Raw genomic sequence first — 12,705 nt, forward strand, 5'->3', positions numbered from 1 at the left:
CTATTCTGATTGCCACAACTTAATTCTACCATATGGTAAATATTTTCCCCCAAGTTCTAGTTAATTAATCTTTTTCCTACACAGCTCATAAGTCAATTTAAAAATTGTGTGCATGTAACCACCTTAATACTTAATATATGCCACCACCTGTTTCTAACACTACTAACAGCAAAAGCTATATATACACATATGGGCTTTGTTCTCCTGACAGAAATAACAGCTCTTCCAGTATAGGTCTTATATAATATTTGATTTGTGCAGAAACTGTCCCTAGGAAATTCATACAGTGGCTTTATCCATAATAAGGAAAATCACTCACATAAGCTTTTAGGGCTAGAAATAGAGGAATATCGATTTCTCATGCCAGTAGAGAGCTCAGAAATCTTAGAGTTCAGTGGAAGAAGAATACATAATCCCTAGCATTCTTAAAGTTGAATAAAATTTCTGTAACAGATATCTCTCGCACCCCAAACAAGAGGCAAGAAGATCTGTATCAAATTAACATCAACTTAAAAACCATTATAAAACTGGTTTTAAAATGAAAAAGCAAGAACAAACCTCAATTTTGTCTGTTTTGGCATCTCCCCAGTATATTTTGCCTTCATCATAATCCAAGGCTAAACCATTTGGCCAACCAAGAGAAGTGTTAACCAACACTACTCGGTCGGAACCATCCAGAGCTGCTCGCTCAATTTTCGGAATTTCTCCCCAGTCTGTCCAATACATATACCTATGGAAGTATACAAAAAATGAGCTAAAAACAGATAATAAACTGTAACTTTCAGACATTCTAAAGGTAAGGTCCACCCCTCATATTACACTGGTATCAGTTAACGCCGTAGAAGGAAAAAAAAAGGACTTAAACATACTCAAAATTTATGTTTAACACAGACATAATAGTATATACATCCTTATAGGAAATTTTCAGATCAGTGTTTTCCAGAAATGATCATAAAAATGTCTTCCAATAATGAGTTCTATTTTTAGTTATGTTTCTTCAAAATATTTTGTGCTCCTTTCCACTAACAATCATCTTTTTCTTTTTTCTAAACTTTTTATTTATTTAAGTAATCTCTATACCCAACATGGGGCTTGAACTCACAACCCCAAGATCAGAAGTTGCATGCTTTCCTGACTGAGCCAGCCAGACACCTCAGTCATCTTTTTTTCTTGCTGGCTTCTCACCTGACATAAAAAGGCTATCGCAATAGTGATATTCAGATGACAAACTAACCAACCAGTATGTTAACTCCTTCAGTAGTGCCAAGTAATTGCTGTGGTTCCTGGGAGTTTACGTGGCTCCAAGGCATTGATATACACTAACGTATAATAATGTGTCACTATGCTCACCTTTAGAATGAATCTCATAGTAACAAATAACATTAGTGAGTATATAGAAAGCTGTGTTTCCCTACACTGTGGTCAGGGTGCTATGACCAAAAAAAAAAATCAAGTCATTCATGTATCTTGGAATATACCATATCATTCTAGAAGTACCAAAAATGGGACAAAATTAAATCTTCTAGGGGAAGTTCTGAAAACATTTTCTTTCCATATTTTTCATGGTCATGATGCAACCTCAGCAAAATGTGTAGCCAACACCCCAAATCAGCAAGCATTGACTTAATTTAGAAAGGAAAAGTATTCAAAACATTCAAGGAAAAAATCCTAGCAAGAGATTTTATTCTAATCACTATGCTCTAAAAATGTTTATTGAAAAACAACACATACTTCATATTGTTTTTCTCAATGCTTTTAGGAACCTGTAGAAAACAGAAACACCAGACAAAGTTTTCTATCAGCAGAGCTTCTTACCCAACCATGGGATCTAACACAATAGCCCGGGGTTCCTCTAAGTCCTCTGAAATCAAGATCTTCCTCATGGTCCCATTCAGCCTTGTCACTTCTATCCGATCAGTGCCAGTGTCTGTCCAATAAAGATTTCGGGCAACCCAGTCAACAGCAATGCCATCAGGATGCGCAATTTGAGCAGTGACCACAAACTGACTGCCAGATCCATCTATGAATGAGCGGCGAATGGCCCTCACTTCATCATCAGTCCAGTATATATAGCCTTCCACAGGATCATAATCTATGGCAATGGCATGACGGATGTCCTCTAATTGCAAAACAATGTCTGTGAAATCTGGTGTATCCAAAGAAATGCGTCTCAAGTCTGTCCTTCGTGCTAAAAGCAGTAATTCAGTGGCACCTAGAACAATAAAGTGAGATAAATGAAGAAAAAATCAAAACCCACAGGCAAAATTTAAATAAAACTCTAAATAAAGAATGTAGAACTTCTTCGGGAATGAAAAGTAAAGGAGTATAAATGAATACTTGGGGTCCATTTTGGGTAGAAGTGGAAAGTGACACAGTGAACTAGGAAGAGACTGACTATGAGGTCAACCTCTATAATGGCTCAGTTCCTCAAATCAAGTTCTGATTCTTTCTTAGGTTCATTTGTTATGTAGTCCCTGGAATTAATAATAGCTACTTAAAGGTATAATGAAGAGTGCCTAGGTAATGACTAAGAGGTTGAATAGCTAAATATTAAAGGAAGAAGGAGAAATAGGATATAGATCCTTTGTTTGAGAAGTATGTTCACAAAGGTAATGAATCGGGACGCCTGGGTGGCTCAGTTGATTAAGCAGCTGCCTTCGGCTCAGGTCATGATCCCAGCGTCCTGGGATCGAGTCCCACATCGGGCTCCTTGCTAGGCAGGGAGCCTGCTTCTCCCTCTGCCTTGCCTTCCACTCTGTCTGCCTGTGCTCGCTCTCACTCTCTCTCTCTCTGACAAATAAATAAATAAAATCTTTAAAAAAAAAAAAAAAAAAAACAAAGGTAATGAATCCAAGACAAAGATCTTTTGTGTTTGATGAGAGTGTTCTAAAACTGGATTGTGATGGTTTCACAACTATAAATTAGTCAAAAACCACTGAATTGTACACTTGAAATGACTGAAATTTATAGCATGTAAATTGTATTTCAGTTAAGCTGTCTTAACAAAGAGACCTATAAGGCAATACCTGACATAATTAATGACAGAGAGAGCTATGGTAAAGAAAAAAGAAGCAGCAAAGAGAGGGAAACACTTAAATGTCATACTACTTAAGAGTAAGAGTTGTGGATCTGACAGAACTGGTGGATTCAAGTTCCTATACAAACTTAGGCAAAACTTCATCTCTCTAAACCTAGTTTCTTCATCTGTATTTCAAGGATTGCTCTGAAGATTAAATAAGATCCGTGTAAAATTCAGGAATATACTGAACATATAAGTATTTGGTAAATATTAGCTAATATATTATTACTGTCATTAGAAAAGAAACACTTTTTTTTCAAGATTTTATTTATTTATTTGAGAGAGAGACAGTGAGCTAGATAGCATGAGAGGGGAGAAGGTCAGAGGGAGAAGCGGACTCCCTATGGAGCTGAGAGCCTGATGCAGGACTCGAACTCTGGGATCATGACTTGAGCTGAAGTCAGTCACTTAACCAACTGAGCCACCCAGGTGCCCAGAAAAGAAACATTTTCAAATTTTTATTTCACCGAGTTTTAAGTCAGATTTATTTATGAAATGTTTTTAACTCGAAGTAGTATTGAATAAAAACACAGCTGAGGATGAGGACGTTAAGCTCAATCTTTTGTTTGTTTTGATTTTTTAATTGTTCAAGTACAGCACCAGTAAAATCAGCTATTATAAAAGATAATAAGGAAGCTGACATCTGAAGAGTGAAAAAAGATTCCCAAAGAAGTGAGACTAAAAGAAAATACTGGCATTTAGCTTTACATCAATCTGGAATTACAGTTGAAAAAACTGAGAAGAGTAAAGCTCTCAACAACAGCTTTTTGACTCAAGGACTAATTATAAATGAACTTGATCTCAGAGAAAATACAGTCCTAAATGCCATAGCAGGCACCAAGCAGGAGTAACTCTGTACCATTCACTGCCTCTGCTAAATACCAAAAGGAGCCAGTCCCAAAACTCTGCAAACAAAGAAGTCATAGAAAGTGAAGCTGTTAATTTGAGCAAGGTGATCAAAACAGAATAGTTAATTTGAAGCTACTATATGCCAAATGCACATCTAAAATTCAAAATACTAGTTAAACATGTGAGGCAGTAGTCAGACCACTATTGCTAAAATAAATCCTCTGTTTTAAAGTCAGGCTACATTTTTAAACAAAAACATTACAAAAACCTTTTGTTTTAAATTGAAACCAAATTGTTGTTTGCCATGGAAACTGTCTGACAAGAGTCAGCCAGCTTCACCTTTGACTAGGAGGATAATTTATCAATGCCAAGTCATGACAAATATCCTGTACACCAACTCAATTCCATCCCTCTGACTCCCTGACCCCCTTGCCAGGAACTCTGTAACCTACTCTGAAATAAAGGTTTCTGCTTTTCACAGTTACATAAAGAAGCCACTGCTAAATGCAACAATTTTCTCACCAGGTCTTGCTGGTGGCTAGAAGACCAGAGAGTGATCCATAGAGGTAAGAATGAAAAATAACATTCTCATTAAGAAGAAAAAGAGAAGAACTGGTGTACTCCCAAATCAGAAATCCCCTGAAATGTCCTAAGTCAACATATTTCTCCGATATGCCCTCTTTCTATAGGGAATTAAGAGAGTAAGGGAAAGAGGCAGTGGTTAAGTATAGAAGAGGTTGCTTTAAAAACAGAACATGGAATATTTTTTCTTCTTCTGAAAGTACATCTCAGTTGTTAAAAGGCAATTAAAATATCATTCAATAATTTTTTAGAAATATAACTACCCCATGATAAGTCATTATAGTTGAAAGTTTAATAAACACTGCTTCCTTGCAGAGGTTCTTTATTTACAAATACTACCTACTGTTAAAAATATATTCTTTTGGGTGTCTGGGTGGCTCAGTGGGTTAAGCCGCTGCTTTCGGCTCAGGTCATGATCTCGGGGTCCTGGGATCAAGCCCCACATCGGGCTCTCTGCTCAGCAGGGAGCCTGCTTCCCCTCTCTCTCTCTGCCTGCCTCTCTGCCTACTGTGATCTCTGTCTAATAAATAAATAAAATCTTAAAAAAAAAAAAAATATATATATATATATATATATATTCCCCCCTTTTAAGAGAAGTAATATTCGGGAGCACCTGGGTGGCTCAGTGGGTTAAGCCTCTGCCTTCGGCTCAGGCCATAATCCCAGGGTTCTGAAATTGAGTCCCACGTCAGGCTCTCTGATCAGCAGGCAGCCTGCTTCCTCCTCTCTTTCTGCCTGCGTCTCTGCCTACTTATGATCTCTCATTTTAAAATATTCATTTTCAAGAACACATTGTGATATAAATGATTGATATTTCATAAAAAAAGAAATAGCACCTAATTTTCTTCAAAAATTTTGTTAAAATGCTAAAATAACTTACAAAACAGTATTAAAGAGATGCCCTAAAAACACAAAACAACTCGTTATATAATTGATTGTGACGACAAATATCAAGCAACTAGTCTCCCAAATACTGTAATCTACAGAAATTATTATAGAAAAATAAAATAAATCATAAAGAATTTCAGTTGTTATCTGAATTTTTTCCTTCTTGGAGACCATCTTCTTACCATCTTTGCAGGTTTTTCCATTCTCCAGGAGTTTGACCCCAGTTGGGCAAGCACACTGATAAAAAGGTTTGACTGGAGACATCAAACACAAGTGAGAACAACCACCATTATCAATTCCACATGGATTTGTAGCTGTCAAATATAAATCACATTGATTAATACCAATGATTATGGATGCCCTCCCTCTCTCTAGGTACACAAAGGTTAACAACCATAACATGAGCAACTGTGATAAATGAAATTACTACCAAATGTCATCCAGGTGCTTGGCTACCAAACCATTTGCAAGGAAGGGAATTAATCAGTGAGAAATGACTTAGCATTCTGTACCCAAAGAGGAATACACAAGAAATAAAGCAGGAGTCCCCCACCCTAAAAGAGCTTACAATCTAATCAGTACACCAAAATTAACAAGCTAGAAAACTATACAAAACAATGAAACTAAGCACTATCTTGCACATGACAGACCGTAAGTAACTATAGAGTCAAATAGAAAGTAAATCACTAGGAATTAAAGAAGAAAGCTTTCATGGAGGACACAGGACATGACAGGACCCCTGAAGGATAGGAAAGATAGGAGGACATTTCAAATGTGGTAAAACTGTATGAGTAAGAGCTTGAAGGCTATACACTGGGAAAAATAATAAAGCAAATAGTCTAACTAAATATTCAGATTTCTGTTGACTAATAAGAACTAGAGCTGAGTGAGCAGAGAGAATGGGAACAAATTGTGGTGGATGGCACCGAAAGCAAAGATGGTAATTAGAATGGTAAAAAATCCACTTTGGAAAGATTAACTGGAAAGGATAGGCATGGTTGATTAAAAGAGGAAAAACAGAAAAGCAGAGATTAATTAGCACTTTTGTCAAAACTATGGAAAGGGATGGATTTAAATAATATTCATAAAAGAACAACATAAGATGGAGACCAACCAAATATGAAACGTAAAGCAATGATGACTGCAAATTTTGAAACTAGTAAAACATAAAGGTTCAACAGTGCCATTAAAAACAAAAAAACAGGGAAATTCTCTCCTAACGGCTAACCATGATAATAAAAAATTCATACAGCATTTTTTAAAAAGGGTAGCACATATATTTTAAAACATTTTTATGGACTCATGATCATCAGATTCCAATGTAATATATTATTTAACTATCTCCCCCTAAATGGACGGAGCTAATACAAAGCAATGCACAATCAAAATACCCTTTATTTTTGGCTATGGAATACAATCTGAAATATACTTAGACACATGCCAGACATTTATTTATATACAAGTGCCAAACACTTAACATTCTCATATTCCTTTTAAACCTAGTTCTACTCCTCTCTTATAAGAAATTGTTGCCAGCAGTCGAAGTCCAAGTCACTGCATAGGTTGACCAAAAATAGAAGCAAAACTAAGAAAAAAGGTTGGGGCGGGGGAATGTTGGGCGGGGGAAAGGTTGGAAGGGGAATGTGCACAGAAAAGTTTAAGCAGGTATTTCATCAGGCAACCTAAGGAACTTAAATTCACCAGTTAGAGTCACAGAGGTTTCTATTTTTAAAAAGTGCTTCTTTTTAAAAACACACTAGAGAGAAATAATATAAAGAAATGCATTTGTACATAAGCTTAGCTATCTCAGCTTCTTATTTTATTTCTCTCTTCTCAACCACCATAACCCCAGATCCAAACAAAGGAATTAAGGTGGCCAATAGTGATAGATAACAAACTACAAATGGCTTAGGCTGCTGTTTAACCTGAATTACATTTTGACATTTCCCCCATGTTTAATTCCTTCCCACTACCTTTGGATATGACCTCTCTGCTCCTGCCTTCACTAAAGCCAGACATCTGAGTGCTAAAGCTATTCCAACTTGCAATTTAAAAACCAAGATCACTTACCATTTGGCTGCCTCTGTTGGCTGAAGGCATGTATATCCATGGGAGAGAAGATGTTAGAATGGATTTCACGCAGACCCTCGCCAGTGTACTTGTTGCAAGCCAAAATGGAGTGTGTATTCCAGTCAGTCCAGTACAATGTGTCCTCAAATAATGTCAAGGCAAAAGGATGTGGAAGGGAACCTTTAACCACTGCCTGCCTATTAACAAAAACAGAAAAACTCAAACATTTCTAAATTTTATCAAAACTTGATTCTGCCCATTAAAACATCCTGTTTTCCACAATAACACACACAAATCCTAAGTAACACAAATCTTAAGGTCAAATACACCGATGAAAAATAAGCCACATAATAAATCTGAATATATTTTCATAGTGTCCAAAACTCCCAACCAAGTACTTGGCAACAGGCCCCAGGTTCATTACAAACTAGCAGAGAGAAGGCTCAAGTATTAGCACTGCTGTCAATTCTCATCTCTGGACTCACATCTTCCATTCTTCCATAAAATTCATGTTCTTAGGTGAACAAAAAGAAAAATCCCCAGGTTTGAAGTTGGAACTGTGAAGTAATTTAAATCTGCAATAGGTTTTCCCCTTCTTGATGTGTAAAAACAAAGAATCTGAGCCTGTTTCTTCCATCATTTCCTATGGTTTTGGTAACTGAAAGTAAAAACATATACCTGAGGCTAAAAAAGGTGTTTTGGTGGATCTCATTCTGCAAACCCCAGTCTAGCTCTAGTAAAGGATCACTTCTACTTGCTTTCTGCTATATAGTGACTTAACCTCCACAAGTCAGGTAGCAAAAACAAAAACAAAAAAACAAACACCAAGTGCTGCCACTTGTGTTCATGAGACAAAACAGACCCAAAAATCTCACAAGCAATCCATACTATATGAAAGGAAAGGTAGAGAGCCTGATTAGTGCTCAACCACAGAACTTTGCAGTGTCATGGAGAGTTATCAGTAAATATTCCTGAATAACAAACAAATCATGTTCTGCTCCAAAATAACATTCAAGAAAAAAAATTCTTTGATATTTACCTAATGTCAAATATAATCTTTTCATAGACAGACTGGGACGGTGGAATGGAAAGTATAAGCAACCGAAGAGAAAGAAACAACATCACATATTGTAGGGAATACAATCCAGTTTTTAAGGTCCTGGACATTACTTGATGATCTCAAATACTGAAGAGACCACGAGCATACAAAATTAAGTTCAAGTGCAGTAAGGTAATTTTTATCTAGGCAGAGTTAATATCTGTTATGCACATGGAATGGTCCTAGCCTAAGGTGTTTTAAATTCAGGCCAGATTTTTAAAAAACTGAATACAAGATTAGCATGACTGGCTTACCAAACAAATTTTCTATTTTAGACACTCGTTCCTACTCTGCCAGCCCACGTCACCACAATTTTCTCTCATTTTTCTTCTTTTTCCCGTAGCAGATTACTTTTCCTTCTCATTTCCCCAAAAGAACTGTCACAATGTCAACTTCTGAGGTGGTTTCTTCCAATTTTTAAATGAACGGCTTTATTAAGTTTACCAAAGTGGTTATGTTAATTATAGGAATAATATCATAGTTTAAGACCAAATTTAAACAGGTCTACATATTTCACACTAAAATCTATCAAAATTCGGTATGGTAAGAGAGTTCTGAGAAGCTGCCAAGAAAGAAGTTACACAACTGGAAAAGGAAGAATAGTAATAAATGACTTAGAATTTCATTAAGTACCCTAAAGAACTACAAATTCCATAATAAAATCTTTGAAAAACTTTGGGAAGAAAAAAAGCCTTCTAAGTCCTTTATATATTATTAAATAAAAAGTTAAAATTCACCCTATGAAGTAAATCCAGGAAAACAAACAATAAAAACAAAATCCCTCCCTAAAAGACACACTTATAAAAGATATACACTTTATATACTGACTAAAAACATTTATATATCAGTAAGAAATCAGATAGACCAGAGTTCAATGTCCCTCTGACATTTATTACTTACATTATTTGTTTTATTTTATCTATAAATGAAAAATAATAATCTATCCCCACTGAGTTACTATAAAGTTTAAATGATAATATACGCAAAAGCATTTAGCATTATGTCTGGTACTTAATAAACATTTCACGAATAATCCCTCAATTTTAGGATACATTTTTTCAATATTTTAGTATTTCTGAGATAGGGTAACATTTTACAACTGAGGTGTACATTTCCTGTTTTAGTCTATAAATCAATAAAAAGTTTTTAAAATCAATATCATTTTAGAATCAAGTAAATACTATACTCTGGCTTATTTATATTCCCAAGATCTCACACAACTCTGTGCACAAATTAAATGGGATGATTAGACACTCAGTACTCAGGAAATGCTTGATAAAACTAAATTTTTAAAAAATATTTTATTTATTTGAGAGAGTGAGAGAGAGAGAGAGAGAGAGAGAGAGAGCTGTAGACTTCCCACTGAGTGGGAAGCCCAATGTGGGACTCGACTCATTCTCAGGACCCTGAGATCATGACGTAAGCCAAAGGCAGACGCTTAACCAATTGAGCCAACCAGGCACCCCTAAAATTAAATATCTTAATTAAAAATGTAATTAACAGAGCTGATGATGTGGGGCTCGATCCCAGGACCCTGGGATCATGACCTGAGCTGAAGGCAAAGGCTTTAGCCCACTGAGCCACCCAGGCGCCCTATTATCCCTTATTCTTAACACATTTTTTGGTCATTTATTGATTCATCCAACCAATGGTGACTTGTTCCTGAAAATGGAAATAATTGTACATAGCCTTCATCTTTCATCTCTCTGGTTAGGATTACTAAGTAGGCCCATCTCTTGGTTTCTCCCTGAAAACTTAAGTTTCTTTAAGGAGGAGTTGATCATGGGTACCAAAAACAAACATGGCAGAAAGATCAAAGCCCAGCTCTTCAGCAGTATGTCACAACAAGAGGAGTTAAAAAATGGATCTCCAATATGAAGACAAAAGAAAAGAAACTGAGACTGCTGTTGATACTTTGATTTAGTGCTGACAACCTCTGAGTAACATCCCTTCCCCATGTCTGTCATTTTCAGCAGTGTACTGATACGGCTCAATCCCACCAATACCCCCAAGTACATAAGCCACTTGCTGCCTCTTTCATATTCCATGCTTGGTGGGTGCCTCTCTCAAATTCTGTACCAACTGGACTTATCCTTTACAGAACACCTGTGCACTTGAATTCACTTTCTCTGTTTCTGGACCTCTTCCCAGAACGCTGTCCTCTGCCCCTGTTTCAGAATTCCCCCACCTGTGTGGGTAATAAATCTTTGTTTGGTCATACCAAAGCACTACTGTCATTAATTCTGACATGTGAGCCTAACTTTGTAAGGGAGCTACCCTCATCGTAGTGAAGCTGTTATAATACATAACATATATATACCTCTGCTCCCAGTGGTAGCAGCACAGGTTTGAAAATCTCCACAAGCCCTCCACAAGAAAACACACCAACCAGGTAGCAAAACCAAAACCCATGGACAACGTTCACAACGAAGCCAAGTAAAAAAATATTACCACAAAACCCAAAATCCAAAAAGGTATGGCAAACTACCAAGAGCCATAAGAGCTGATTGGCATCAATATCTGCAGGAGGAATCAAAAAAGAAAAAAAAAAAAAAAAAAAAAACAGGGCCATCAAGAGACCTAAGAACAGGAAAACACACAAGATAGGTAACAATGAAAAGTAGGGCAAACAAATATGAGAACATCAGCTGACTAGGAGGGGTTCTGGCCACTCCAAGAATGATTGAATACAATGAATTCATGGTTGGCACTGAATGGGGCTAGTGCATTTTAACCCACTGTGAACTCTCAAAGCTGACATTCCAGGGCTCCCTTCCAGACAAAGCCCCAAACTGAGGATAAATTACTGGGAGTAAAATGAAAAATGAGAATGATAGGTACAAGCAAGATAATGGAAAAATAAGGTAAAAAAAAAAAAAGTGGGAGAAGGAATCAGAGTCAGGAAACATCAGAAAGCAAGCTGCCATTTTTAGAACACACACACACACACATAAAACGAGAGTTCTGTGAAATTACAAAGTTATGATGCACCCTGCCTTCTTTGATGAGTTCAAGAAATACAATCACACATGAAAGTAAGACAAAAGAAGTATTAAGGGAAATCCCATTTAAAAAGTTAATATTCAAAACAAAACCAAAAATAAAGAGAAGAATCTTATCTCTACAGACAATTAAAATATGCCAGAAATATATGGCTCTTGAACAAATAAAATTTATAACCTATTGCAAAATAATACTTTAACACAAAAGAATAACACAAATTAAAATTAAAAACCTCAAAACTGAGGTGACAGAACTGATGAAAGAATAAGAAATATAAGAATAAATCATTTCAGAAATGTAGTTTAAAGTAGAAATAATACAAGACACAATAAACACACAAATAAGGAAACAAAGTGAAAATGAAAATTTTTTTCTTTTTTTGTGATTTTTTTTCAGTTTTACTGAGAAATGATTGACATACATCACTGTATTGAGTTTAAGGCATACACGATGATGGTTTGATTAGCATATGTTATAAAAATGATTACCACAATAGGTTCAGCTAATACTCATCACCTCATGTAGAAACTTCAAAAAAAAAAAATCAAAAAAATTTTATTTTAAATTTTAAAAAATTAAAAAATATTCTTTGTGATGAGAATTCATGGGATTTACTCTCAGTAACTTTCCTGTATGTCATGCAACAGTATTAACTACAATCACTATGCTGTACACTGCATCCGTAAGGAGAAATTTTTAAAAATCAAAAAGAAATAGGAGAAGAAATTTAAAAATAAAAGATATGAAATACAAAGGACAGGGGAGAGCAGAATTATACTGGAGCAAGGATATGACCGAATGGTAACCTGAGTGGTAACCTGAGAATTAGGAAGTACCAGAATCAGCAAATATGTCGTTTAATACAAAAAGACTACAAGCACCTGGGTCGCTCTCAGTCAGTTGAGCATCTGCCTTCGGCTCAGTCATGATCCCAGGGTCCTGGGAGAGTTTCACATCAGGTTCCCTGCTCAGTGGGAAGCCTTTTCTCCCTCTCCTCACCCTGCTTGTGTTCCCTCTCTTACTATCTCTCGCTCTCTGTCAAATAAATAAAATCTTTAATAAATAAATAAGTAAATAAATAACAATCATAGCAAAAAGGAAGGGAGAGGGAATGGAGACACACTAGAGTAAAATC

The 12,705-nt window shown here is 36.1% G+C and overlaps 1 protein-coding gene across 2 annotated transcripts in view; it reads right to left on the minus strand.

The window, feature by feature from the left end:
- Positions 1 to 12,705, minus strand: part of LRP6 (LDL receptor related protein 6) — a 171,972-nt gene that overhangs the window by 76,483 nt on the left and 82,784 nt on the right. For both annotated transcript variants that reach the window (XM_082741051.1, XM_082741050.1), the window contains exons 4-7: positions 7,469 to 7,665; positions 5,581 to 5,712; positions 1,816 to 2,212; positions 559 to 730 (exon numbers count right to left, since the gene is read on the minus strand). In XM_082741051.1, coding sequence (XP_082597177.1) covers positions 559 to 730; positions 1,816 to 2,212; positions 5,581 to 5,712; positions 7,469 to 7,665 — 898 coding nt within the window. The remainder of the gene's footprint in view (positions 1 to 558; positions 731 to 1,815; positions 2,213 to 5,580; positions 5,713 to 7,468; positions 7,666 to 12,705) is intronic.

The sequence above is a fragment of the Mustela nivalis genome, assembly GCF_964662115.1.
Source record: "Mustela nivalis genome assembly, chromosome: 7".
Lineage (NCBI taxonomy): Eukaryota > Metazoa > Chordata > Mammalia > Carnivora > Mustelidae > Mustela > Mustela nivalis.